The sequence below is a fragment of the Myxocyprinus asiaticus genome, chromosome 14 (assembly GCF_019703515.2).
Source record: "Myxocyprinus asiaticus isolate MX2 ecotype Aquarium Trade chromosome 14, UBuf_Myxa_2, whole genome shotgun sequence".
NCBI lineage: Eukaryota > Metazoa > Chordata > Actinopteri > Cypriniformes > Catostomidae > Myxocyprinus > Myxocyprinus asiaticus.
In genome coordinates, this window is record NC_059357.1 from 22,217,043 (window position 1) to 22,244,323 (window position 27,281).

The 27,281-nt window shown below is 37.5% G+C and overlaps 2 protein-coding genes and 1 long non-coding RNA gene across 8 annotated transcripts in view; 1 reads left to right on the forward strand and 2 right to left on the reverse strand.

The window, feature by feature from the left end:
* On the forward strand, positions 1-22,907 carry LOC127451806 (bcl-2-like protein 12). 5 transcript variants are annotated; one of them, XM_051716755.1, is made up of 10 exons: positions 9-136; positions 5,163-5,785; positions 6,032-6,222; positions 15,284-15,458; positions 16,434-16,695; positions 16,894-17,101; positions 17,324-17,440; positions 21,363-21,436; positions 21,705-21,962; positions 22,138-22,907. In XM_051716755.1, the coding sequence occupies exons 3-10, from the start codon at positions 6,183-6,185 to the stop codon at positions 22,177-22,179; spliced, it is 1,176 nt and encodes a 391-aa protein (XP_051572715.1). In that variant the 5' UTR covers positions 9-136; positions 5,163-5,785; positions 6,032-6,182; the 3' UTR covers positions 22,180-22,907. The 5 variants fall into 5 exon arrangements, with proteins under 5 accessions (XP_051572719.1, XP_051572715.1, XP_051572720.1 ...); XM_051716760.1 differs by lacking the exon at positions 6,032-6,222 and having other exon boundaries at positions 10-136; XM_051716757.1 differs by lacking the exon at positions 9-136 and having other exon boundaries at positions 4,882-5,785.
* On the reverse strand, positions 3,812-9,851 carry LOC127451820 (uncharacterized). The gene is made up of 4 exons (XR_007899151.1): positions 9,829-9,851; positions 6,932-7,027; positions 4,760-4,886; positions 3,812-4,430 (listed from the first exon to the last, which is right to left on the reverse strand). It is a non-coding gene; the product is annotated as an uncharacterized LOC127451820 (long non-coding RNA).
* LOC127451814 (tetraspanin-4-like) overlaps positions 22,459-27,281 on the reverse strand; it is a 7,887-nt gene continuing 3,064 nt past the window's right edge. For both annotated transcript variants that reach the window (XM_051716774.1, XM_051716773.1), the window contains exons 3-8: positions 25,874-26,065; positions 25,271-25,345; positions 25,076-25,171; positions 24,883-24,996; positions 23,008-23,091; positions 22,459-22,904 (exon numbers count right to left, since the gene is read on the reverse strand). In XM_051716774.1, the coding sequence (XP_051572734.1) occupies positions 22,836-22,904; positions 23,008-23,091; positions 24,883-24,996; positions 25,076-25,171; positions 25,271-25,345; positions 25,874-26,065 (630 nt within the window). In that variant the 3' untranslated portion in view covers positions 22,459-22,835. The remainder of the gene's footprint in view (positions 22,905-23,007; positions 23,092-24,882; positions 24,997-25,075; positions 25,172-25,270; positions 25,346-25,873; positions 26,066-27,281) is intronic.

The following is a 27,281-nucleotide window of genomic DNA, read 5'->3' on the forward strand; positions in this document are numbered from 1 at the left end:
AGATAGAGGGAGTGCAGAGGGGAGAAGCAGTCAGGACAGGTCAGAGGGAAGGAGAATAAAGAAAGACAAGATGAAGAGAGCAAGTGAAGGAGGGTGCAGAGCATATCATCTCTGCTAAAGAGGAAATAACTCTGAGGTAAGACATGAGAGAGCAGAAGGAGCTTTGCAGAAGAAAAGAGATAGTTGCAATGACAGGTGAAATTGCAGACCTATAAAATAAGGGATTGGGAGTTTGTCAACATTGGATTACATGGATGTTGATGGTGCTGAGTGGCTCTTTTTTTTTTTTTTTTTTTTTTTGGTAACTACAGATTTCATTTAAATTTCTTTGTGTATAAGAGTTAGTACTGACATTCTGTATATTTAAAATGTCTTAATGTTGCAAAAACATTTATATATTTGAAAAGTGAGTGAAGTGAAGAACTTCCTCTGGTACTTCATGCAGAATGTTTTCAAACTGAGATGTTCTGTAATCTCTCATTCTGTTTTCTGTTCTAGGATCTCTCTTTAATTTTTCAGTTGTCTGATTCTCACTTGCTCACTGACTTGGTCCCTCTTATTTTAATAACAAAGATTCAAGTCCAAGTCAGCTTTCTTTCTCAGCATACTTTGAAAAACAATGTTCATTCAAACTACTCCAACAAACAATTTTTAGTTTCATAATATGTTACTATGCTTCTCTGTCTCTCAGAACATCTCTCTCTGTCTCTCCCAATCCTTGTACCAGTGTCTGATTTACAGATGACGCTGGACGGGGTTTGGGGGTGGCTGAGGGTGGACAAATTTTCTCCATGTGAAGAATTTTTCCCTCTGTATCAGGATTGACATTATTATTTTTAGACTATGATCAGAATTAGTGACAGTTACTAATATGACTGATCAATGTTTTATTCATATTATTTCTGTAAATAAACCTTCTTTGGTGAAATACATTTTTGGGTGATTTGTGTGTGGGTGGGTTTGTGTGGTTTATGAGGACTTTTTTTAGGTTACAACTGGTAATTACAAGGGTATTATGCTATAAATGTGGTTTATGAGGACATTTCTAGTGTCCCCATTATTCAAATCACTTAAAAAAACATACTAAACGATGTTTTATTGAAAATGTAAAAATGCAGAAAGTTTTTTTTGTGAGGGTTAGGTTTAGGGGTAGGGTTAGGGGATAAAATCTATAGTTCGTACAGTATAAAAATCATTATGTCTATGGAGAGTCCTCATAAGGATAGCCGCACCAACATGTGTGTGTGTGTGATGTTTTCACTACATAGATTTGCATTTAAAGGGATAGTTCACCCAAAAATGAAAATTCAGTCATTGTTTACTCACCCCTGTGTTGTTATAACCCCATATGACTTTCTCTCTTTTTCTTAACACAAAGGGAGATATTGTGAAAAAAAAATTGTGCTCAGAGATGTCATACAATGACAGTTTATGGTGACCACCTCTTCAAGCTTCAAAAGGACACTAAAGTATAATTCAGAAGTCTAATAAATTATTGTATGTGACTCATGTCTTGTTCTGAAGGAATACGATAAGGTTTGGTGAGAAACAAAGTGAAATCTTATGTATTATTAAGTGAAACCCTTGACCGAACGACCACTGATCTCCTGTGCTCGTTCATGAGACAGACTGCATGTAAGCTTTAAGGCTTTATACTTCCAGAGAAGTTCTTCTTCATTCTTAGTTCAGCTGAGCAACGGTATACTATTTCCAAACATTCACACATATGCCACACCTTTGTGGGAGGCATTTAGAAGTACATTTAAATATGAAGATGCTTAGTAAAACCTAATCTAATGTGACATTAAAATGTGTTATCAATGACTTTATACCTCATTCTATGAATAGAATTTCCACTAGATCAGTAAAAGATGCTTTTTTGAAAACTTGATGATGATTTAAAGTAATATATATGCAGTAGATAATGTTTAATTTGTCTTGATTACATTGTGAATTCATGACGCTAATGCGCTATAATAGAACTGTTCAGCCGTGACATCAATTTGTAGGTGAACCCAGAAGTCTAATTCGCCATGGGTTCCTTCAGGATTTTCCTATGTTATTATAATGGGAATTTGGAACTTATGAGAAAAATAAGGTCTATGGTAAACATTACTTGATGATATGTGGACGTTTTGCTCTATATTTGCTCTGCCAAATGAATAAATGTAAATATTTATATAGCATAGCTAATCCACTCATTATTTCAGCTTCAAAAGTCCACTTGCTGTCACGGTGACGGATGACAAACATGACTTGTTTAGAATCAGCTTTGCAGTTTTTTTTTTTTTTTTGTATCTCACATAAGATACAGTAACTTTGACTGTTTGCCCTTTTGAACTATAATAATGATCGCTCATTCATTGCCACAGCTGCTAACTTTAGCATTGCTAATTTGCTATTGTGTGCTTTAACTCCACTCTGCCTTTGATGTCACTCAGCTCGTTGTGGCTTCACTCCATTTTTCACCTTATTTCCCACCCACACATTCTCATCCTAATTTTACATTGTTGCAAGTTACAACACACACACACAGCACCATCATCATCAGCGCATATACAGTGCTTAACAGTTTATTATGAAGGGCTGTAGCTAGTGGGGTGAAAGGTGGTAATGATTCTAGGGGCTCAAAGGTCCAGGGGGCCCCACAACAAATTCTAAACTGTATTTTTTTATAGGAAAGGGGCCCAGAGCAATATACAGTCAGCGGGCCCAGATTACCTTGTTACAGCCCTGTTATTATGTTTAAGGTTATATATGTATTAGTTTATTAATTAGAGTAAGTATTAAGCCCATTTTACTGTTTACTGATATTTTTGATTGGCGCCCCCCAGATCAAAATCACTGAGGGTGCTTCTGAAAATAGTGGGGGTACTCTGTATAAAGTAGAGATGTATCACATATACACATTTTTTAATAGATTAAATCATGTTTAAATGCTACTAAAACAACGAAAAAAGTTCTACACAGTTGTATCTTTTAAGCCCAGAAGTAGTAGTGCACTCAAGTGTATGCAGACTGATGGGACTATTCTGTGATTGCTTGAAGTTTTGCTGCTACTTTTCTATCAAGTGTTAGTAAAACTGAATAAAGGCTGAATAAAATTATTAATTGTTTATTTTACCATACTTCAATGCTGTGGTAATTTATTATTCAATTTAACACTCTACATCAGGAGTCTGGTTTAACAGTAAAATAAAATATTCTGAAATTATAGATTCTAAAAGCTTATTTTAATGTTTGCTGCAAAGTGGACAAAGTTGTTTTATTCTCAAAACATTATCAACCTGTTTCCACGCTCATGGGTCATGATGTGAGTCTCCTCAATGGTTTGTTTGGCATCCCATTCAGCACACAACTGAATAAAACAGTCTGCATGACACTGATAAATGATTACTGCCAGAGTAACACTCACATACAGGTGTGATGGACTTCAGCATTTCACAAAAAATTGCTGGGTTAAAAAAATAACCCAACCTTAACCCTGCCACTGGGTAACTATGGGACAGAACACGTGCTGGGTTGGTTTGACCCAAGTGCTGGGTTTTACCATTTAACCCAGAATGCTGGGTTGTTAATTTGACCCAACCTAGTGAGTAAAATTAACTCTAATGCTGAGTTAAAATTACACGTACCCTGGGTTATTTCATTTTACCCAACCTAGTGAGTAAAATTAACTCTATTGCTAGGTGAAAATTACACATACAATGTTTTTTTTTTTTCTGACTCATTGCCTTGCTACTTTTATATTTAATAATAATAATAATTTTGGTATATTATATATTAATTATTGTTGTGCACTTTATAATAATTTCCCATAATCTTAAACACACACTATACAAAAAGAGGCCACTGTAAATGTGTATTTAATGATTTTAACTTTTTTTGTTTTTGCCAAAATGAACCATGCATGAATACAATACCCCCTCCCCACCCCACGTAGATAAAAACACCAGTTTATAGAACAGCTTCTTAAAAAACAAAAAAAAAAAAAAAAACATCACATCAACAGTGCATTATTGCACAACACACAGCACATAACTATATTAAAAATAACTTTTAAATAACCCTTTAAAATAACCTCTTTAAACACATTACAAAAAAACTTTACACACACCCTAAATGCGGCCTGAACAAACTGTTGTCCTCAAAAACTTAACAGATGAGGACTCATGTCCATCAATACGGTACACGCCGTGCTGCAGAAACTCCCAGGTGGGGAGGCACTGCTTGGTGTAATTAATGTCAAAGACAAAAAAATTCTTGAAACACAGGTCCACAGCTCCAAGCAAAGACTCCGTTTCAATGGCGTGGCCTGAAATAATGGTGAAGGCTTGGCACGTCGTCGTCTCATCCCCCAAGCACAAAATGTGTGGAAACGGTTGATTGGCCTCTGCGTTTTCTATGTACTCAATCATGTTGGTCCCCACCTGTTAACAGTCACTTAGTGTTGCAATATAACCGACATTTAAGTTATCAAGCTTATTTTGTGGAAGTATCAAAATGCAAAAAAAGGATCACCAAAACATTTATTGCATACAATGTATAAACAATGTATAAACATTGCAAAATATGACTAAATGCAAATATGTGAAAGGCAAACAAATTTAATTTTTATTCAGTTTCAGTCTTTGCAAACTAAATGTAAAGGTTCATTTGAAATAGTAGTTTGGACTAATAGTATTCTTGTTAATATTACTTTATCAAGTAGTACAAACATCCACCCTTATTGAAGTAGAAAAACTAAAGTAAAACTTACAAGTAGCGTTTCAATAATGACTTCTGGGACTCCTCAGTGGTGGGTCTGAAGATTTTTCCTGCTGTCTTGAAGATGGATGGCGGGAAGAGAGTTGGCAAGACCTTTAGCGCTCTCTCAGTTTTAGCAGCTACAATTTGAGCATGAAACGTAGTGTTGTAGTAACATTTAAATAGTATGCTATATAACAACTGATATTTCTGAAGAAGTGTTTCTGACTTTTCTGCCCTGGTGTTGATTGGTAACTAATTACAGGGATTACCTACTACATTGAAGTAGGACAGATTATTCAGAATACTGTCTCTCTTAACACCCATCTCTGACATGTTAGCATGAAGAACATCTTCAGCATGGTTTGTTTCATTTCTCATCAGGGTAACGTCTTTTTTTGTCTGTGCCCTTGTAGTGGTTTTGTGTGCCTTGCACATGCGACAGAAGTAATTACTGGAGAAGCTTTCAGTGAATACAAGAATGGCATTTAAGCCAAGATTGTACCCACACAACTGGGCAACTGAAAACCGTATTTCACCCTTGAAGTGAGGTGTGTTGAGGGAGATACTATTGACCTCAAGATCCTTAAGTTCCTCTATGACTGAGAGCAGAACACTATCGATTCCATATGTTTTGGCATCGTCTGATTTGTAAAGTGCAACCAGAAAGTGCGACGAGAGTTTTGACAGAAACTCTGGGGGCAGACTCTTGATTGTGAAGTAAAGGAACCCCAACTTGTGCACCAAAACCTTTGAACCAAGTGGGTTGACTGTTTCACAGTCGTCATTGTACAAAAGAAGTGGAACAGACACTTTGCTGGAGAAGAGAGTATTCTGTTTGCAATACTCACCATCATAGAAGTCTAAAAGGACTCCATTTCTCTTTGCTGCCAGGTAAAGATGGCATCCAAAATGCCAGGGATCTCAAGCAGTTTAGTCAAGAGAGGTTTCAGTGGGACATGATAAAACATATCTTGAACTGCAACCTGTCAAACTGTCCCAGTAGCAGAGTCCCTTTTCTGCACATAGGAGACTCCAGGTAAAGCCTCCTCTACAGGGTGAATGAAGTTGCCTGACTTCGCAAAATATTACAAATGTTCACTTCCATACATCTCTGTGACGCGCGCTCATGAGAGGGATGATGTAAGCTCGTTGGCAAGGTCACGCGTCACGTGGAGGAGGAGGCAGGAAGCGCGTCACAGAGATGTACGGAAGCGAACGTTTGTAGTTAAAAAGTATATAAGTATTGTTTTGTTTCTCAAAATAATCAATCGTTTGCATTCAGAAGAACTTTATTTGTCGACTGGAGTCCTGTGGATTATTTTGATGCACCCTAAATGTGCATTTTGGAATGTCAAAAAATGGAGTACATTCACTTGCATTGTTTAGAGGAGGAAGCCTGAAATGAAATCCTAAAAATCTTAAATTCTGTTTTGATGAAGAAAGAAACTCAGATACATCTTGGATGGCCTGAGGGTGAGTAAATTATCAGCACATTTTCATTTTTGGGTGAACTATTCCTTTAAGTACATACCCAAAACTAAAGGCTTATTAATCATATTGAGTCAAATACTTGGTACCAACTAAAAGTAAACCTTTTCAGTTTTCAAGAAAATGGGTTGGTCATCAAGTTTAGAGATTATGAAGGTAAACACTGTTGATAAAGCACCAAAAATAATTAGGCAGAAATTGTAATTTTTATCAAATAATTTATTCTGAAATATTATATCTTAGAGCTTCATTAAGTCAGAATCTTGGAGTAACTTTTAAAATGCTGACAAACATGTGAACTATAACTGCACAAAGTTTTGTGATGATCTAATGTAAAAAATAAAATAAAAAAGGTAGAGCATTTAGCACTGTGGGTCACAGTCAAGTGTGGCCACCTTGTGGCAGCATACGGTATATAAATTCACATAACCCCATCCCATAGAATAAAATGCTCCAGCTCCCTGTGAAATATTTTTTTTTTTTTTAAATTACCTAGCTAATTTGAAAATTGGGGAAGGTTTAACGGTATCAAAAACTGATAAGGCTTACTCTTTTAAATATGTTAAAAAACCCTAAACATGTGGCTACAACACAGTTCATATTGCATCATAGATGTAGCTAGATGAAGTAAATTTTACTTTCTGTCCCTTAATAGTAATATCTCAACATAATGTCTCAATAAAAATTAACTTACCTTTAAAGGTGTCTACCAGGCTGTCAAGCTGCCATTCATTTAACTTGTCTCTTACAAAACTGTCCATCAGCGCCAGCCGCAAACTCAGTCACACACCTAGAATGAAATTTCAGATTAAGTTGATTAGAATTTCAAAAAAATCTGCTGAGTTTTTACAAGAACTTAACTTTTTTTTTTTTTTTTTTTTTTTTTAACAGGGTAAACTTAACTACACATTTTTGGCGTCTCCTTTCTTAATTCAGCAACATTAATGGATATACAGTATATTCAGACATTACTGATCTGTATAAAAATGTCAGGTGATAAAGCCAGGAGACCGCCACACATTAAATTGCAAAATTCAAAAAGGCTGCAGGTATAGGGTGGATATTAGCGATTGTTAAGGCTAGCTAGCAAGCATCTAGTAAAAATTGCTAGATAGTTAGCTAGTTAATAAACCTCACTCTCCCTAAGCTCAACAGGCTCACTAGCGACTGACGCTAAAGGATGTAGCTTTTTAGCTTCCTCGTTACTGCGTTCGTCTCCCATGTGGGAGACACCGGTGTTCGGATCCTACTCGGAGCGGGTCGAGCAGGACCAGTCAATGATCAGTGATCGTGTCACATTGTGTTTGGACCCTTTTCGTTTTTTGTGAGCATTTGCTGTTTTTGTATTCTGTTTATTATATGAGCAAGCGAAAACGCAACAAAAGACACTTCTGTTTACAACTTATAAACTCTGTGCTTTTTACTTGATATACAGGTGCATCTCAATAAATTAGAATGTCATGGAAAAGTTCATTTATTTCAGTAATTCAACTCAAATTGTGAAACTTGTGTATTAAATAAATTCAATGCACACAGACTGAAGTAGTTTACGTCTTTGGTTCTTTTAATTGTGATGATTTTGGCTCACATTTAACAAAAACCCACCAATTCACTATCTCAACAAATTAGAATATGGTGACGTGTCAATCAGCTAATCAACTCAAAACACCTGCAAAGGTTTCTTGAGCCTTCAAAATGGTCTGTCAGTTTGGTTCACAAGGCTACACAATCATGGGGAAGACTGCTGATCTGACAGTTGTCCAGAAGACAATCATTGACACCCTTCACAAGGAGGGTAAGCCACAAACATTCATTGCCAAAGAAGCTGGCTGTTCACAGAGTGCTGTATCCAAGCATGTTAACAGAAAGTTGAGTGGAAGGAAAAAGTGTGGAAGAAAAAGATGCACAACCAACCAAATGAACCGCAGCCTTATGAGGATTGTCAAGCAAAATCGATTCAAGAATTTGGGTGAACTTCACAAGGAATGGACTGAGGCTGGGGTCAAGGCATCAAGAGCCACCACACACAGACGTGTCAAGGAATTTGGCTACAGTTGTCGTATTCCTCTTGTTAAGCCACTCCTGAACCACAGACAACATCAGAGGCGTCTTACCTGGGCTAAGGAGAAGAAGAACTGGACTGTTGCCCAGTGGTCCAAAGTCCTCTTTTCAGATGAGAGCAAGTTTTGTATTTCATTTGGAAACCAAGGTCCTAGAGTCTGGAGGAAGGGTGGAGAAGCTCATAGCCCAAGTTGCTTGAAGTCCAGTGTTAAGTTTCCACAGTCTGTGATGATTTGGGGTGCAATGTCATCTGCTGGTGTTGGTCCATTGTGTTTTTTGAAAATCAAAGTCACTTCACCCGTTTACCAAGAAATTTTGGAGCACTTCATGCTTCCTTCTGCTGACCAGCTTTTTAAAGATGCTGATTTCATTTTCCAGCAGGATTTGGCACCTGCCCACACTGCCAAAAGCACCAAAGGTTGGTTAAATGACCATGGTGTTGGTGTGCTTGACTGGCCAGCAAACTCACCAGACCTGAACCCCATAGAGAATCTATGGGGTATTGTCAAGAGGCAAATGAGAAACAAGAGACCAAAAAATGCAGATGAGCTGAAGGCCACTGTCAAAGAAACCTGGGCTTCCATACCACCTCAGCAGTGCCACAAACTGATCACCTCCATGCCACGCCGAATTGAGGCAGTAATTAAAGCAAAAGGAGCCCCTACCAAGTATTGAGTACATATACAGTAAATGAACATACTTTCCAGAAGGCCAACAATTCACTAAAAATGTTTTTTTATTGATCTTATGATGTATTCTAATTTTTTGAGATAGTGAATTGGTGGGTTTTTGTTAAATGTGAGCCAAAATCATCACAATTAAAAGAACCAAAGACTTAAACTACTTCAGTCTGTGTGCATTGAATTTATTTAATACACGAGTTTCACAATTTGAGTTGAATTACTGAAATAAATGAACTTTTCCACGACATTCTAATTTATTGAGATGCACCTGTATGTCTGGTATGTGAGTGAAACAATACTTGTATTCTAATCGAGACCTTTCCTATCTGTAAGATGTTTTGACGTTTGTTTGACAGTATGGCGTACAATAGTCATATTTCATAACGTTATGGAAACAGAACACTTCCAATTTTTCAGCAGATTAAAAAAAAACACCTGTTAATAGTTGGTTATTTTGCCTAAATGCATTGTAAAGAGTCTTACTTTAAAACGTCACACACTGTGTGTTGGTCAGGCAAGCAGTTATTATTTTTATTTTATTTTTCAGCACGGGAGCGTCAAAGTATGGCACAATATATTATTATCATTTAAGCAAATTAAAAGCAATGTCTTTGTCTTTCTTCATGGCAGGCAACTGTGTAATAATATGTACCTAAATACTATACTTTGATGAACTTTAATGTTTTAATACAGTAATTTAATAAATTCTTTTGAATCCTCGAATTGCATCGCCTTTATTTATGAAATGTTATTTCAGAAATTAAGTCATTTTTTATCAATGCAATAGCATTTTGGCTGTGTACTCACAAAATGACCCAGACACACCAACGCAGAACTATATACATACAAACCAAAGTGCTGACCAGTACGCAGAGCCTACGCCTGCTGGCTTCACCGGTTCTCCGACTGTACTTTCCGTAAGCGAAACTTTCAAAGAACTGCGGTCTCCTGTACTCTCTGTCTAACTGTAGCATCTGGGTGTGTATGGTTAGCTACCTTCAGTCCAACCCAATCTCATGAAAATTCATATATATTTTACGAGTTGGAATTCGTTCAAGCGCCCAGATGTGTAATGCAGAAGTAAGTGTGAGTTCCGCATGCAAGGTGTCTAACTGAACTGATCAGTAGATTGTAAACATGATAGGAAGCTGTTGTGTGTGACAGAAGCAAGTAATTGTCACGTATAAAATGGAAACGATGTCCAGCGATGCCATTGGCTGTAGTGAAAGTCATACGAATTCATACGAGTACAGTCGTACGCTATCATACGAAAAGTCGTAGGTATCCTTACGGTTTTGCTGCGAGAGTGTGTTGTCCAGCCCCATCACTCTGTTTGATTGAGGAATCTGGTTCAAACAAATAAGGCTGGGCATTGAAATGCATCTATTCTTGGACTACAAACGCTTCAGACATGTTTTGTAAGTTCTGTTCTCTGGTTTGTGCGCAGCTATGTTGTGTTTTCTGTTGTTAATATCGCTGGTGGTCCTGCTGAAGCAAAACGAAACTAGATTTTTTATTGAACACCCCATCTCACATGTGCAGTAACTTCTGCTCTAGTGCAATGAGGTCTAAAGCTCGCGTGCAGTCTGTCTCATGAACACGCACAGGGGATCAGCGGTCAGTCATTCAAGAGTTTCAATTAATAATACATAAGATTTTGCTTTGTTTCTAACCAAACCTTAACGTATTCCTCCAGAAAAAGACATGAGTCACATATAATAATTTATTAGACTTATGAATTATAATTTAGTGTCCTTTTGAAGCTTCAAGAGGTGCTCACCATAAACTGTCATTGTATAACATGACTGAGCTGAGCACAACATTTATTCACTATTTCTCCCTTTTTGTTAAGAAAAAGAGAGAAAGTCATATGGGGTTATAACAACACAGGGGTGAGTAAACAATGACTGATTTTTCATTTTTGGGTGAACTAATCCTTTAAATAACACAATAATATGTTTAATACACAGTAACTAGTTTGGCCCTAGTTTATTTTACAGTGTCCTTGTTACAAATATTACAGGTAATGACTATGGTAATAATAGTAAATTATGCATAATTACAAGCGACTAACCCTAAACCAAACCCTAACCATAAACCTATGGTAAGTACATGTTTTTAATTAGTTTGTTATATGTCCTATTAGGATCTATTGGGACCCTCATTACATTCCCTTAGGAAAATGGTTTCGTATTTGACTTCTCAGACATGCGCACAACGTAAGTCGGTCATTCCACAGGTCGGACCATTTGAGGCGGTAGTGAAACCGGTAGGGAAGTCTTATCGGTCTCGAGAGTTGAATTAACTATTCCATCGCCATGCATCACCTCTATAGACGTGATCTGATTCGCTGTGAGATCTGATCTATATCTGAGCTCTACAATAACTTCGGTCTTCCGACGCTGCTGAGCCAGTAAAGTTTGGCAAAGAGTCGCCCATGGAGGTATCCACGGTTTGGTTTTTAGTTTCTGTACTTGAATACATGTGACTTTGTTGGTGCGTTTTTGTTTACACGTCTCGCGACGATCAACTGATTCATTTGGACGGACATCATCGAGGTGATATACTAAACAGGTATGAAAAAGTATTTGGCGAGTGAACATTTGCTGTCTAAGTAAATAAATAATAGTGATGTTTTATTTCATCAAAGATCCCATGCTGTGGTTTATTTAGCTGTATGACTGTCATATTCCAGAATTTTACCTTCATGTCTGAACTTTATCGGTCAATGAAATGAGGGAGCGAGAGATGCTGGGAATTAAGTTGTAGTTCTTGAACCGAACCTGTTAGCAGATATACAGGGTTCAGTACCAGTTAAGCTCAATCGACAGAATTTGTGGCATAATGTTGGTTACCATAGAATTATTGTACACGTTTATACTGTATATATCCTACTATTAGACATAACTTAAAACAGATAAGCTTAGAAAGCATTTTATCAAACTAAAATCACGTTAGCACACACACCAATCAGCCACAACATTAAAACCACCTGTCTAATATTGTGTAGGTCCCCCTCGTGCCGCCAAAACAGCGCCAACCAGCATTTCAAAATAGCATTCAGAGATGCTTTTCTTCTCACCACAATTGTACAGAGTGGCTATCTGAGTTACCGTAGACTTTGTCAGTTCAAACCAGTCTGGTCACTCACTTTTGACTTCTCTCATCAACAAGGTATTTCCGTCCACAGAACTGCCGCTCACTGGATGTTTTTTGATTTTGGCACCATTCGTAGTAAATTCTAGAGAATGTTGTGCATGAAAATCCCAGGAGATCAGCAGTTACAGAAATACTCAAACCAGCCCATCTGACACTAACATCCATCCGTGTGGCAGCAGTGCAGTGCAAAAAATCATGCAGACACAGGTCAGGAGCTTCAGTTAATGGTCACATCAACCATCAGAATGGGGAAATGATTTGGACTGTAGCATGATTGTTGGTGCAAGATGGGCTGGTTTGAGTATTTCTGTAACTGCTGATCTCCTGGGATTTTCACACAGAACAGTCTCTAGAATTTACTACAAATGGTGCCAAAAACAAAAAACATCCAGTGAGCGGCAGTTCTGCAGATGGAAACGCCTTGTTGATGAGAGAGGTCAACAGAGAATGGCCAGACTGGTTCAAACTGAAAAGTCTACGGTAACTCAGATAACCGCACTGTATTATTGTGGTGAGAAGAATAGTATCTCAGAATGCTATTCTGAGGTGAGGGTTGGCGCTGTTTTGGCACGAGGGGGACCTACACAATATTAGGCAGGTGGTTTTAATGTTGTGGCTGATCGGTGTATAATGTTTACACCTTGTGGCTATACTTTTGAAACAGAGTGTATTTTAATGTTTGTGGATTGGCCCCATTCACGTCCATTGTAAGTGCCTTATTATAATCACAATTTTGCTTTTTTTATATGTATATTTACAAGGCCATGCTGAAAAGACCTGCTAAGACCATCCTAAGCTGGCTGGCTGGTTTTAACTGGTCGCCCAGCCTGGTCAGGCTGGATTTAGAGGGGGTTGGAACACTTTTTTTTTAGTTGGTCTGGCTGGTCTTAACTGGTGGGGGTTTGAACACTTTTTTTTAGTTGGTCAGGCTGGTCTTAGCTGGTCTTAGCTGGTATCCCAGTCTGACCAGCTAAAAAGGGTTCAAAACCCCTCTAAAACCATCCAACTGACCAGCCTGGCTAGGCTGGGCGACCAGCTTAAACCAGCAAACCAGCTTAGGCTGGTTTTAGCTGGTCTTTAAGCAGGGAGGGACAAGTCTAAATTTTGTGGTAATCAACATTATGCCACAAATGCTGTCGATTGAGCTTGACTTGTTTTGAAGAACATTTCTTTAATGAACACAAGTCTTCAAAGTTTGTTTGCCTACATGTTTAAATAAAATTACTTTGTCATCCAGTATGAGTTTACCACAAACTTTGATTTTTCAATTTACACAGTGGCGTCCATTGGCACACACATATAGCATGCCTCTCTAACCCTACTACAGCCTGAATAGCCTAGTTATCTAAAGTGACTTAAATCTAAAACCCCACAGACAAGCTAGACAACCACAAAGATCTGGTATCATTTGACAGAGGAACAACATCAGAGTTGCATCCATGTGGTTAGTGTATAAAAAACAGAAGCTAGGAGCTAAGGTAGTTTCATCTTGTATGACTTGGCAAGACAAATAAGCCAAAAAAAATAAATAAGCATAGCATAGAATAAAAGGCAATTTCATATAACATAATTATACACGGAGACATGCCATGATTTGTCACCGTATAAGATCACAGTCAAGCCTGGACAAAAATCTGTCATCAATCTGACATGATTTTGAAATGCAGAAACTTCCTCTCTTGGAGTGGAATATGAACGTAAGCAATAAACATGCCACAATGAGGAGAAGCTGGGTGACGGTGATTTCACACTTGTGAAATCTGGGCTTTAAAATGTTGTAGTGTAAAGCTGCTTGGAATTTTGTTTGAGTCTAATAATGTTTAAAACATAAGGTATTGAATAAGTGTGTACTATTGCAGCTTGGACCACCTCTATTATATGATTGGTACAGTAATAGATGGCAGCTAGTGTTAGAGTCTTTTAAATATTTTAAAATTCCGCACACAATATAATATTTTCACACTAAAGCAAACTTAGCATTGACATTTAGCAAAGTATATTAGATCAAGCATAATTTGGACTAGTTGTAATGAGTGTGTCAGGAAAAAAAGGGTCAAGAGTCATGCATTTAATATGTGGTGTCAAGATAGGAACATGAATGTTTTCCTCAGCTAAGCAGGCCAGGGAGGTAAGTTAACAAAACAAACACATACTTTTTTTGACATTGAACACTAGAGTCAGCCCTTCTGACTTTTTCCTCAAGAATGGCAGGATCATGTCTGAGTTGTAAAACTGCCCTACATGATAAATCGCAATTGCATACTTGCAGTGGAATTTTACGATGTCTGATAATAGCCTGTAGAGTGGAGGGGTGAGTTAAGGAAGTGCTCACACTGATATTATTGTAACAAAAGAATGCTTTATAACCATTGTCACAGCAGTTCTAAAGACATTATTTGATATTTGGGTTTGCGCACAAATTAATACATGGGTAAAGTAAGTGTAAAATATAAAGGAGATTTTGAAAATTTCTACAGTTGTTTAATGGTGCACTCAGTCATTTTTTTCCTAATTAAAAAAGTTGAACTCCTAAAGAAATTAATTTTAATTTTGGAATATACAGTATGTAGGAAAATCATGACCACTCACATTAAAATGAAGACTCCAGTCATATCAGTAACCTTATAAAAGCTTTTTTATTCTACATGGAGAGGGTCCACACATGGGGGCTGCCATGTTAAGATCACATGACCAGCCAGATACTACTCGCTTAATCTCAGTAACCGTCCTGTTATTTGACACTTTCATTCACTGATTAAAGTAATCATGGCTAACTGTAAGTAATACATTTCTACAATGGCATCTGAAACTGAAAACTGTTGATTTCAAATGATGCTGCATCCAAGCCGATAGGTGTCACTAAGTCCAAGACAACATAAATAAAATGAGTGCACCTTTAATATTTTATCGATAATATTATGTATTATCAGCTGCTGTGCAAGTACAGATGGTTGGAGTTAAATCTCAGTGTACCTTGAACTGCAATTATTCATCTGTACTGAATCTGATAAAGATTTTAAGGCCCTAATGGTACGCTGATTAAACTGTGGAAATATGGTAAGCAGAACATTTGATTTGTGGAGTGTTGTGTTAGATGGAACTCTCCACACAGTTTTAGTTCTCTGTCTCTCTCTGTGTCTCAGTGATGGCAAATGTGGTGATGAGGCCTGCTTCCCCCTCTCCCTCCATCTCTCTCCTGGAGATAAAAGCAGAGACACGGTTGGTGCTGAAGTCTTTCCTGCATCACTCTCTCTCTATACCACCTGGAGAGCGGCCTGGAAGAATAGGAGGAGAATACAAAGACCCAAACAAATACAGGTGAAACAAATAATTAACTGATTGAGACAGAATAAAACAATGGTATGAAATGAAAATACTAAAATGACTCCATATCAAACTTGCAAATATCACAGAACCTCAAAAGTATAAACAAGACAATATCAAAACAAATAGACATTTTTTTCAAGCAAATACATGTTTTAGATGATGATTATCTAGCCAACCTAAACCAGTGATTTTGTCCTGAAGCAGTTTAAAAGTTGATCTCAACTGGTTTTGCTTCAGGACCCAGATTTTACATTGGACATCAATTGGTGACTCAACACAGTACCAAATTTTTTTATCACAACAAAAGTATACAAACATGTCCTGAAAGGAATAATTCACCCAAAAATGAAAATTATTTACACAGCCTTATGTCGTTCCAAACCTCTTTGACTTTTTTCTCTTGCGTAACACAAAATAAAATAATTTAATTAATATCCATCTTATTTGTTCAATACAATGACAGTTGATGGTGACTCATTTCAAATCTCAAAAAAGCACCCAAAAGTGTAAGAAAGTTTTATTTTATTTGTGTATCATACTCCAAGTCTTCTGAAGGCATACGGTTTTGCTGAGAAACAACACGAAATTGAAGTCATTTTTTCATTTTCTGTGAAAATCTGCTGGTGAGCATTTATGAGAAGATTCATGATGCACAAGCCACATGGACTACTTTTATGATACTTTTTGGTGCTTTTTTAAGCTTTGTAGTAAGTCAGCATCAATTGCCACTGTATTAAAAAAAAAAAAAAAAGACATACCTGGATATACAAAATGTTCCTTTTGTGTTTCTGCATAAGAAAGAAAGTCATATGGATTTGGAATGACACAAGGGTGAGTAAATTGTGACAGAATTGTAAAGTTTGGGTGAACTGTTCCTTTAAAAAATAATTCTCACAAGCTGTTTGAGTTTTCTGCCTCTCATAGATGTATTTCTCTTAAACTCTCAAGCACATTTTCTTTTCTTAGTGCTGCTCAAAAGGAGAAGATGAAGAGAGATGCAACTGATGTATGGGACTCTTTGGATGAGGAAATTAGTGCAGCAGAGGAGAAGAAACATGGAATTAAAAATCTCATAAAAAGAAGACTGAGGCCGCGTTCGTCCATGATCCGTCGTGCTAAGAAAGATGCCAGCACTGACCAGACTCAAAACAACACCCTGGAGAAACAGTCAGGCCGCTCAGACAAGGCGTCCACAAACGGAGCACGTAGTTTACCCAGGAAATCTGAGGTATACGCTAAACGACCTGTAGAAGACTGCTCCGGTTTCCTCCGGAACATTTGCTTAGACAACGATGCTAATTTAAAACTTAGTAGTAATCACATTTTCAAAGGAGCACAAAACTGCCTTTGTTTTTCACTTTTTATTGACAGTTTGTGTTTGGTATTGCTGTTGAGAACTTAATGTAGTTGAATAATTTTCTCTTAGGAAAAGATATTATCATATCCATTGTCTGCATCTGAAGAGGAGGGTGACAGAAAGCCAGTCGACAAAAAGAAGAAAAAGAAGAAAAAAATTCAAATATCTGATTTACTCAAAAGAGTGTCATTTAAAAAAGAAGATCCTCGTCCTCAGCGCCCCACCACACTGCCTATAAGAGATCCCGCAAGTTTTCCAGAACCTGCTGTTTCACCTAGTAAGTTTCAGACATAAAGGAATTTGCAACTTAACTTGTGGATACGGATTCAGTGCAATGCAAATAAAAACAAAGGTAAACCAAGAGACCCCACTAGGCACTGTCAAAAATGTGTTCTGTATTGTCTTTTTTGAGTGGAGCTTTTGTTGTGCCTATATAATGATACATGGACTCTGCATATGATATGACTTACTATTATCTCAATGATATTATTATCTCCAGCCCATCCGCCTGAATTCTATGATGGTGTAGCAGAATCTCTGGGCAGAATCGCACAGAAACACAGTGTGAAAAAGAAATCTCCCGTTAAACCAGAGCCTGTGCCATGTGTGTCTAAAGGTAAATGTAAATTGTTGTTGTACTCCAGTGAAACACTGGTTTCTGACCAACAGATTTTTTCAGTAAAGGTGTGTGAAGTAGATACAAACTCCACTGTTCCACATAATGCAGTAATCGTTTTCAGTGGGATATCAAAACCAGAGCAGTTGTGGCAGTTAAATACTAAACATCGTTTTGCTGGGTGAATTTAATTAAACTTAAAATCAATGCAGTTTGATCAATAGAAATCAATAAACAAAATACAGAAATTTTGGTCGAACTTTATATTAGGTGTCTTATTAAAATACATACAATACAATGTACTTATTGTGTAACTACATGTTGTTCTGCAAAATTCTCACAAGATTCACATTTGCTGCTACTGAGGTTGAGGTACCGGAAGGTTTAGGGGTAGGGTTTAGATTAGGGTTAATGGTAAGGGTAAGGGTGGGTGTAGGATTTTTTTTTTTGGGGGGGGGGGGTTCCCCCTTTTTCTCCCAATTTGGAATGCCTGCCTCCGCGTCTGAGACCGTCAACCCATGCATCTTATCATGTGGCTTGTTGAGCGCGTTGCCATTGAGACATAGTGCGTGTTGAGGCTTCTCGCCATCTACTTCGGCATCCAGGCTCAACTCACCCCGTGCCCCACCAAGAACGAACCATTATAGCAACCACGAGGAGGTTACCCCATGTGACTCTACCCTCCCTAGCAACCAGGCCAATTTGGTTGGGTGTCACTCAGCATGCCCTGGGATTCGGACTAGTGAAATAGTGAACTCCAGGGGTGGTAGCCAGCGTCTTTATGACTGAGCTACCCAAGCCCCCAGGGTGGGTGTGGGATTAAGCCAAGTGAACACTGCATGACTTGCAACTCACAGTCTTGTTTTCCGTCGTGCTAGTGCGCACACTACAGGACTGACCGCAGGCTGGGTGTATCAACTACATGACCATGTGTACACCTGGTATTAAGATGTGTTTTGGGTGATCCAATCGTGAGTGTACTAGAGAGACACATCAACCATCTCTTTTGACTACTTGTGTTTTGATTTTGAGGGGAGAGTCTGTGATTTCATGAGGACATACTGTACATGAACATCTGTCATTACGTCTGTATATTACTGAATGATAATAAAGTGCAAAAAGTTCAAAGAAGAAAAAGGAAGCGATAAAAACTGACACACAGTTTCTCTTAATCATACGCAAACATGATGTTTAGTGCAGAATTCTGAATTATTTTAATGCAGTACCTGTATCCGAGCTTCTAATGAGCGAGCTGCTCATTATGTGTCCCTGCATGTTGATATCAGACACACAAAAGGATTTCGTGAATTTATTGTGCATGTCCATGCTTTTAAATTTTTTTAGATCATACTGTTATTTCTCTTTAAATCCGCACGTAACCACCAAAAAAATGGCCGTTACAGTCTTTAGTCTTCCATTTTCAAACAGGTCCCCCCAAAATGCATCTTAAAATTGTGATAGCGAATTCACAAACTCATCTAGTTTATTCTTGATAACATGTCAACAAACATGAAGGAACATCTCACGCCCGATTTTGCACTTATTTGCAAAGGGGAAAAAAGAAAAACAGCTTAAAATAATAAAGACAGCGGGAAGGGAGATGTGAGTGATGCTTTATTTTATTTTATAATTACTTTTTGTTTGCTGCTTTCCAATACCTTCTCCTGGCTCTTCTCCTGGCTAAATTCCCCCCATTGTCCCTTCTCAATCATGGCCTCCTAATAATCCCCATCCACTAATTGGCTCTATTTCTCTACTCTCTCCTCTCCACCAACAGCAGTTGTGTGGTGAGCGTACTGGCGCACTATGGCTGTCACTGCATCATCCAGGTGGATGCTGCACACTGGTGGTGGTTGAGGAGATTCCCCTGTTCACTGTGTAAAACACTTTGAGGGTAGTGTCAGAAAAGCACATATAAATGTAACGTTCATTCATTCTCTTGCACTTTCTCTGTTTTTCATTGGAATGCGGCTCAATGTCAGTCTTTTGCTCGTTTGGACAGTGCGCACACCTGACAAAAAGACTGGGGTTGTAGCGTCTGCGACTTGTTGGTGTTTATCTCAGGAGTGTGCACACCACAAGACAGTTGTTCGTGAGATCTGAGACTTCTTGTCTCAGACCAGTCGCTGACTAAAAACATCAAAGCTTGAGTCGTGTAGTTTACACTAGGCTTTGAGGTAAATCTAACCTATGTAACTACATATGTAATTAAATGTAGGTCATTTAAATGTTAGTACAATGGAACAACACGTATGTACGTACATAATAAGTACATTGTAGCAATTGCTTAATTACATAGTAGTTAAAGACACATAATAGAAACAGGGTTCCTACGCAGTATGGAAAAGTATGGAATTTGATTATAGTACTTTCCAGTTCTGGATAAGTATGGAAAAAAGATAACAGAGTATGGAAAAATATTTGTTTCCAGACTATTGCCCCTACTCTGTTTTCTAAAATATAAAATTGAGAATTTCTAAAAATAAATGTATCATACAAGCAGAGAGTTTTTCATGGCGTTTGGAACAGGCAGCCTGTGCAGCCAAAAGGTCGGTGCTAGACTGGATCTGTGGAAGGGATGGTCTGATGTGATTGGTTGTTACATTGTTAGGCAGCAGTTGCCTTCACAGTACAGCACCCGGAAGGTATTACAGGATGAGATGGACCAACTCAAGATGAAGAGAAGAAAGCTTCATTTGAACTTGCAGATGAACTTGCAGTTGAAGCAGAAGCCACTGACAAGATCTCTGTGCTTGCAAAATCAAATGCCCTTAGGAAAGCTGCAAGAGCTAATGAAATATGACAAAGACATTGAAAAGAAAATCAATTAAATAAAAAAACTTTGAGGGTGTAGCCTAGCCATGGCAGTACAGGTCAGACCTGTGTGTGTGTGTGTGTGTGTTCGTTCCTCTTCACAGTCCTACAGTGGTTCACACAGCACTTTGTAGTTTAAGAGAGCAAGTGGGGTTTTGAGGCTAAAAACAAATCAATGGTGCTTACATTTTTTGTGACGGATGATTTTGCATTTTGTTCTTATGTATGTTAAGGTCTCAAAAGGCATTCTTTTAATGTAGGATTACTAATTATCATTTAATTTTATTTATAGTTATTTGTTAAACAGTGTTTTTAAGTATGTTTTATGCTTTATCTAACAGCCAATGAAGTAAAGTCAATGGACTTTAGTTCTCTTTTCTAGTTCCCTGGTGAATTATACATGAACATCCCTTCTGTGGCTGTAGGGGTTGAAGGTTTACAGTTATTTAAATTTATATGACAAAAACTGAATAACATTGCACTGTTTTAGCATTGCGGTTTTAATAAAATGCTGCGCATTGAACTTGTCTGGGTTTGGTGTTAATTGATTTGTATGAGCAACAGTACCTAGCTACAATCTTCCTGCAATTATTTGGCAACATAATAGCATACATAGTCAGAATTTAACATATATGTTAACAGTTGGGTTTTAAAACCATGTTTTAAAGATGTTAAATATGGTCTGAAAAATCTACCTAGAAGTCTGGAAAAGTATGGAATTTTGAAATGGAAAATATGTAGAAAACCTGTAGAAAGTGGGTCCGAAATTGTATTTTGCATAAAGAAAATTAGGCCCACTAAGACCAGTAATAATTTTTTTCCATTCTTGCAGTTGAATATATATTTTTTTCCACCATAATTTTCATTCATTTGCATCTCATTCTCATTACTGTATTGTGAAAAAATATATATTGTAGTTAAATACAATAAAAACAATACAAACGATATGCTTCCTTTTTTTCTTTAAATTCTGGGGTGAAATGTGACCTTAACAAAAGCTTATTGTTATACCAGGCCCAAAATTCATATTTTGTTCAACCGTTAATTTTTTTTTTTTTACTTGTGTATTGTCTAGAGATTAGCTAACACTTCTTCCTTTTGTTCACAGACAATAGCAAAGAGGCTGTGGTTCAACAGCTAGTTCAGATATTGACATCGGAAGGGGATGCTATAAATGAGAAGGTAATGATGATCCCTGATCTTTCCAAATCTATGCATCTAAGTTTGGATAGTCTTTGGTGAAAATCTTTTCATACAGTATTGTGATACAGAGTAAGCATGGCTCAAAATGCAGACAGGAACTAATTTCCTTGCATGAAAATAATTAATCTTGTCTCACTTGAAATTGATTTTGAATGTTTATGAGCAAGAAAAGTGCTTATTTTAGTTGCCTGTTTGTGTTTAACATTGTTTATCACTGTTAGTCATTTTTAATTGTTTATTGGTTTAGTTAAACACCAACCCCTTCTTTCGGTCCACCCTCACCCGCCTTTCCTACCCATCCTTTGCCAAACTCCTCGACACATATGCCAGTCAGAGTGAAGAACCACCCCTTCCTGCACCGGTTAGCCCTACACTGCGCCGCCTTGCCATCACCATGGATGTGTCTCGGCGAGTCGTCACAGCAACTGGAGTTCAGCGTTTGACAGGGTATGCTGAACGCTACATGGAGAGCTTTGCCCCATGGGTGAGGAGTCACGGAGGATGGGTGAGCAGTTGTTGCTTTCTACCTTTATAATTTTCTAGAGTCTTTTAAATTCTGTATTACTGGGAATGTTTGCATCATGGAATATCAGTACAGTATGTTGGCCTTGTAAAGTCCTGTTATTGTCCTCCAGAGGGTAGCAGAGTTGTGTCAAGTAAACTGATCCTTTCCTTCACAGGGTAACATTGCACAGTTGGATGAGGGCCTGGAGTGTGATTGACCTCAGTCATTGACCTTAGAACTTTTGAATATGAATTTTGGATCATGTAGCATGACCTCTATGAGGAAAAGAAGAATTGACACTACTGATAATGAACTTTCTCTGCTGATGTATTTATTATTTGTACTTTCCATGTTTTTAAAATTTGTATGTGCCGTTTTATACGAAAATACATGATGCAAAACTTCTGATGCTGTTGTTGTATTCTTATTCAGTTTTACTTACCTTAAAAGATACTGATATAGTAGAACAATTAAGTTTAGTAAAACAAATCACCAGTTTGTCATTGGCATTTCTTGAACATTTATTAACACCTAGCCTAGTTGATTATTTCCTGCTATAGGAAATTTACCTTGATCACAAGTTAAAGCTGTTATAAGGGAATTTAACAAAGTGTGCAGTAATACTAACATTTACATTCTCTACCTACAGTAAACATTCACTGTATTAATCATATATTCCGTTTTTTTTTTTCTTTTTTCTAAAAACTCATTAATTATTTCGATTTTACCCAGGTAACATTGAAATGTATGTGTACATGCATATCATGTCCAGTATCTCTATTAGGCTTTTTTTTTTCCAGTCCGGTTAAACATTCATTACATATTTATAATTGTGTTACAAAGAGCGACTGGCAGAATGGGACACAGGAAGGGTCAGTCCATGTATTTTTCAGCTCGTAAGATTTGGCAGTACATCAGCATGGAGAACACCAAAGCAAGAATCTGGTGGGAGAAAAGGCAGTGGCATTACAATTAAAAAACACAATGCTCAGACTCATTTAATAATCAGTCTCATTTCTACACATGCAAATCAGTTTGAAAGTACCTGAACAATTCCAATGCAGATACCAAACCCCAGCACTGAGGTGATGTTTGCTAGGAGCCAGTTCTTGGCCTTCTCATAGCATGGCTATTATACAATAAAACAGAAATATATATATTAATAAATAAGGGATAAGTAAAGGATAATGCCTAGCTGACTGTACATCATCCTGCTTATTAGCAGCTTATTAGGAGTGGTGGTGGTGTAGTGGACTAAAGCACTGAACTGGTAAGCAAAAGGTTGTTGGTTCAATCCCCACAGCCACCACTATTGTGTCCTTGAGCAAGGCATTTAACTCCAGGTTGCTCCAGGGGGATTGTCCCTGTAAAAGGGGCACTGCAAGTTGCTTTGGATAAAAGTGTCTGCCGAATGCATAAATGTAAATGTTGTTACACAGGTAATTACCAAATATGTACATAAATAGACTTGAAATATTCATTTGAAATTTAGGTAGAATAAATATATTTTAAAAATAATCTTTTTAGAAATATGCGCAACCCAAGAAATGTCCTTAAAAGTAATTAATTTAAAAAATATATATATTTTTTATTTTTTTTCCTCCCCTTTTTGGAATGCCCAATGTGCTCTAAGTCCTTGTGGTGGCGTAGTGACTTGCCTCAATCCAGGTGGCAGAGGACAAATCTCAGTTGCCTCCATGTCTGAGACAGTCAGTCTGCACATCTTATCACGTGGCTTGTTGAGCGCGTTACCGTGGAGACATAGCGTGTGTGGAGTCTTCACGCTATTTTCCGTGGCATCCACGCACAACTCACCACCTGCCCCACTGAGAGCGAACCACATTATAGGGACCACGAGGAGGTTACCCCATGTGACTCTACCCTCCCTAGCAACTGGGCCAATTTGGTTGCTTAGGAGACCTGGCTGGAGTTGCTAAGCTTGCCCTGGATTCAAACTCACGACTCCAGGGGTGGTAGTCCACATCTTTACTCACTGAGCTACCCAGGCCCTGTAATGTATTTCTTTGTAATTAGATTACACCCAACACTGATCATTACATAAAAATATTTGACAGCAGAATGCCAATTGTTGTTATTGACTAGTAGGTTTGGGAGGGTTACTTTTGAAATGTATTCCACTACAGATTACAGAATATATGCTGTAAAATGTCATTTGTAATGTATTCCATTAGATTACTCAAGGACAGTAATGTAATCTAAATACCTAATACCTACCTCAAAGGTCTTACTAGAGAAAAATAATTATGATCTAACATGGATTTTCTTGATTAAAAAAAATATTATCGTGTCTGGTAACAGGTGCAGGTAAAATGTACAGAAATAGCATTTTAGCTTAGCATGAAGCTAAATGTTAACATGACAGTTTACTCAAGGTTTAGTTCTATTTCTGCTGCTCCAAACTTCAGACTCTTCTATGTCTGCTCGTATAAATTTAACATCTTAAGAAAGTGTTTCACCGCTATTTAAATGCTATTTAGATTGCATCATTCATATGGATAAATATTTTTCAACTGAATAGGCTAAATATTAAATGGAACAAATGACAATAACATGCAAATTAATCTCTTCAGTAATCAAAATAAATTTTGAATTTAACTGTATTCTGATTATCAACTATTTAAATTGTAACTGTAGTGGAATACAGTTACTAATATTTAGTATTTTAAATACATAATCCCGTAACATGTATAGCCCTGTTGACCAGTCACAATCAAGTATTCTAGAGAGACGTGTCATAAAGAGCATGAACATATATAAGAAGTTAAAAGTTTCATAATGGATTTTAGAAGGGTTTGTTCTGGCCTTTGTGTTTTATAAGCACATGGTTGTACTTGTTAATAGTTGGTGGAATCTAGGAATGTGTGGTACATGGTTGACCCCATGACCCCAGTTAACTGACCTCTTCCCATCGATGGCAGGGTCCAGTACTATCTCTGCAGCATGAGTGAGGAAGTTCATCATTGAACGTCTTGTTGAGCCAGTCAGTATGGTTGCTCACACCACAGCACTTGAACTGAAAGAGACAGAACCATGATTCACATTCAAGTATCTCAGCCTTTACATAGTATGTGACTGCTACAAGTCTGACTCACAATTCTCTGCATGTTGTCCCAAGATTTTTTCAGCCCTTCATTTTTGTTATAGTCTTTCATTCCCTCTCTTAGGTCATCCTTTGCTTTCATGTCCAACTAGATGGATAAAACAGAAAAAGAATGGAAGGCTGATAAACAGGAAGTAGAAGGAAAAGTGTTGTTCTGAATGGAAAGGCTCAGATGTCAGACTCTCACCTCTTTATGATAGACACTCAAAATCACAATCAGAGTCACTTCGGTCAGAACAAGGAACAAGAGGATTACAAAAAACTGCAAAAGAAAGAACTATTAGAGCACAATATACAGAGATATCAGGATAGCAAGAGTATATATTTTAAAGGCAACATGAAACTCTATTCGCAACCCATTTTACTCTGTATTGCAACATATTTCCATGTAAAACAGGATATTCAACGAGAAAAACTGTAGGACAGGTCATTATTTTATCCATCGGAATATGAATAATGAAGCCAGACCTGAAGGCTGAATGTGAGTTTGCTATTTAAATATTATTTAACATTGTACTGTGTGTTGTCTGCGGCAAAGAAAAGTATTTTCAGAGGAAGAGCAAGTTATATATTTTCATTTTTATATATATATATATATATATATTTTTTTTATTTATTTATTAATTTTTTGCAGTATTGTGCAACGATGAAATGTTCACCGTAAAAACTGGATTTATGGATTAAGAAAGTAAACGGTCAATTTTGTTGCATGTTAATTTTAAAAAACAGAGGAGGTATTTTGACAGCCTAGCTTGTCCACATGAAATCTGTACAGATCCAGGTACATTACCGTCATCAATAGACATCTCTGCTCTTTCAGAGCACCAAGGCATCCAAGAAACCCTGTCACCATGGTAACACCTCCAGCAACAAGCAATAGGTTGGCAGCAGAGAGTGAAGGAAAGGACAGTGGAAGAGATGAAAACTCTGATTGTGTGAAGGCGAGCCACACCCCAACACCAAATAAGCCACACCCTCCCAGCTGCAAAAACAAATACAGGTAAAAACTAAAAATCAACATGCTCATTGAATGACTCCACAAAACTGTTTAGTAAATAAAGTGTTTCTGATAAACAAATGTTGGCCCACATTGCTTAAATTAAACTATAACGGACATGTTTGTGCTACCTATTCAATAATTGTAAGTATATATTCTTACATATTTTGGACATATTTGAATTCCCATATTACATATCTGGGCATTCTACTCAGAGATGAAAATGGCATTCAAACTCATTAGCGAGAGCGAAGGCAAGGCCACCAAAATGTTCCAAATGTATGACTTTCTCTCTTCTGTGGAACACAAGGAAATATTGCAACATGATCACACAGGAAATTGACATGCTGCTTCTGAATGTTCATGTGCCCTAAAATCAACCCCATAATGCCGAATTATTGAAAAGTGTCATCCTTTTGCATCCATTCAGTGGGATTGAATGGAAACCAGGAAGAAGTTGCATTCACATAAACAATAGTAACTGTGATGTTGAGGTTACATTTTTAATAAAATAAAATATTAAAAATGTAATAAAATATGCATTTCTTCACCTCAACAACACTTCCAGTTTCGGCCACTGGGATAGAGACTATTTAGCAGAGACGGGCCACTTCTATTAAAATGAATAGGAGAAACAGGAACTCAACAGTCATTGGATGTAGAAAGGAAGTTCTACCTTACAGGTAAAACAGCCAATCACCTTTTAGATACAGGCATTGCCTGTCAATCAACTGGAGAATCTGAGGTAAATTAGCACAATTAATGATACCAGTGTTGTCAGATTTTACTGCTGCTTTGGAATATGTTCTCTTATCGTAATCTTGACTAGCCGTTTTGGATATTTCGGTCTTTCCCCATTCAAGTAGATAGTAGCTGCACTTGTATGTCTCTTGTTTACATAGAAAAATAGCTTCCCAAGATGTTCCAAAGAGGGCCATCAGTGGACTGACTTTCTACAAAGGCTTTGGGTGAGTTCAGAATGGCATACTACCCATACCACTCCTATTACTTCTGCTATGTCTGTCTATGGCAGAAATAGTGAGAGTAGTATGGTAGTATGCCATTCTGAACTCAGCATTTGACTGTTAGCAGTGGCTTGCTGCAAATGTGCCTCTCGTTATTTTCACATGCAAATTAGCTTTTGATTCGCCGCAAATGTTTGCCAGAAGTTTGCAGTTGTTCTCAGGTAGTTGTGAACCTC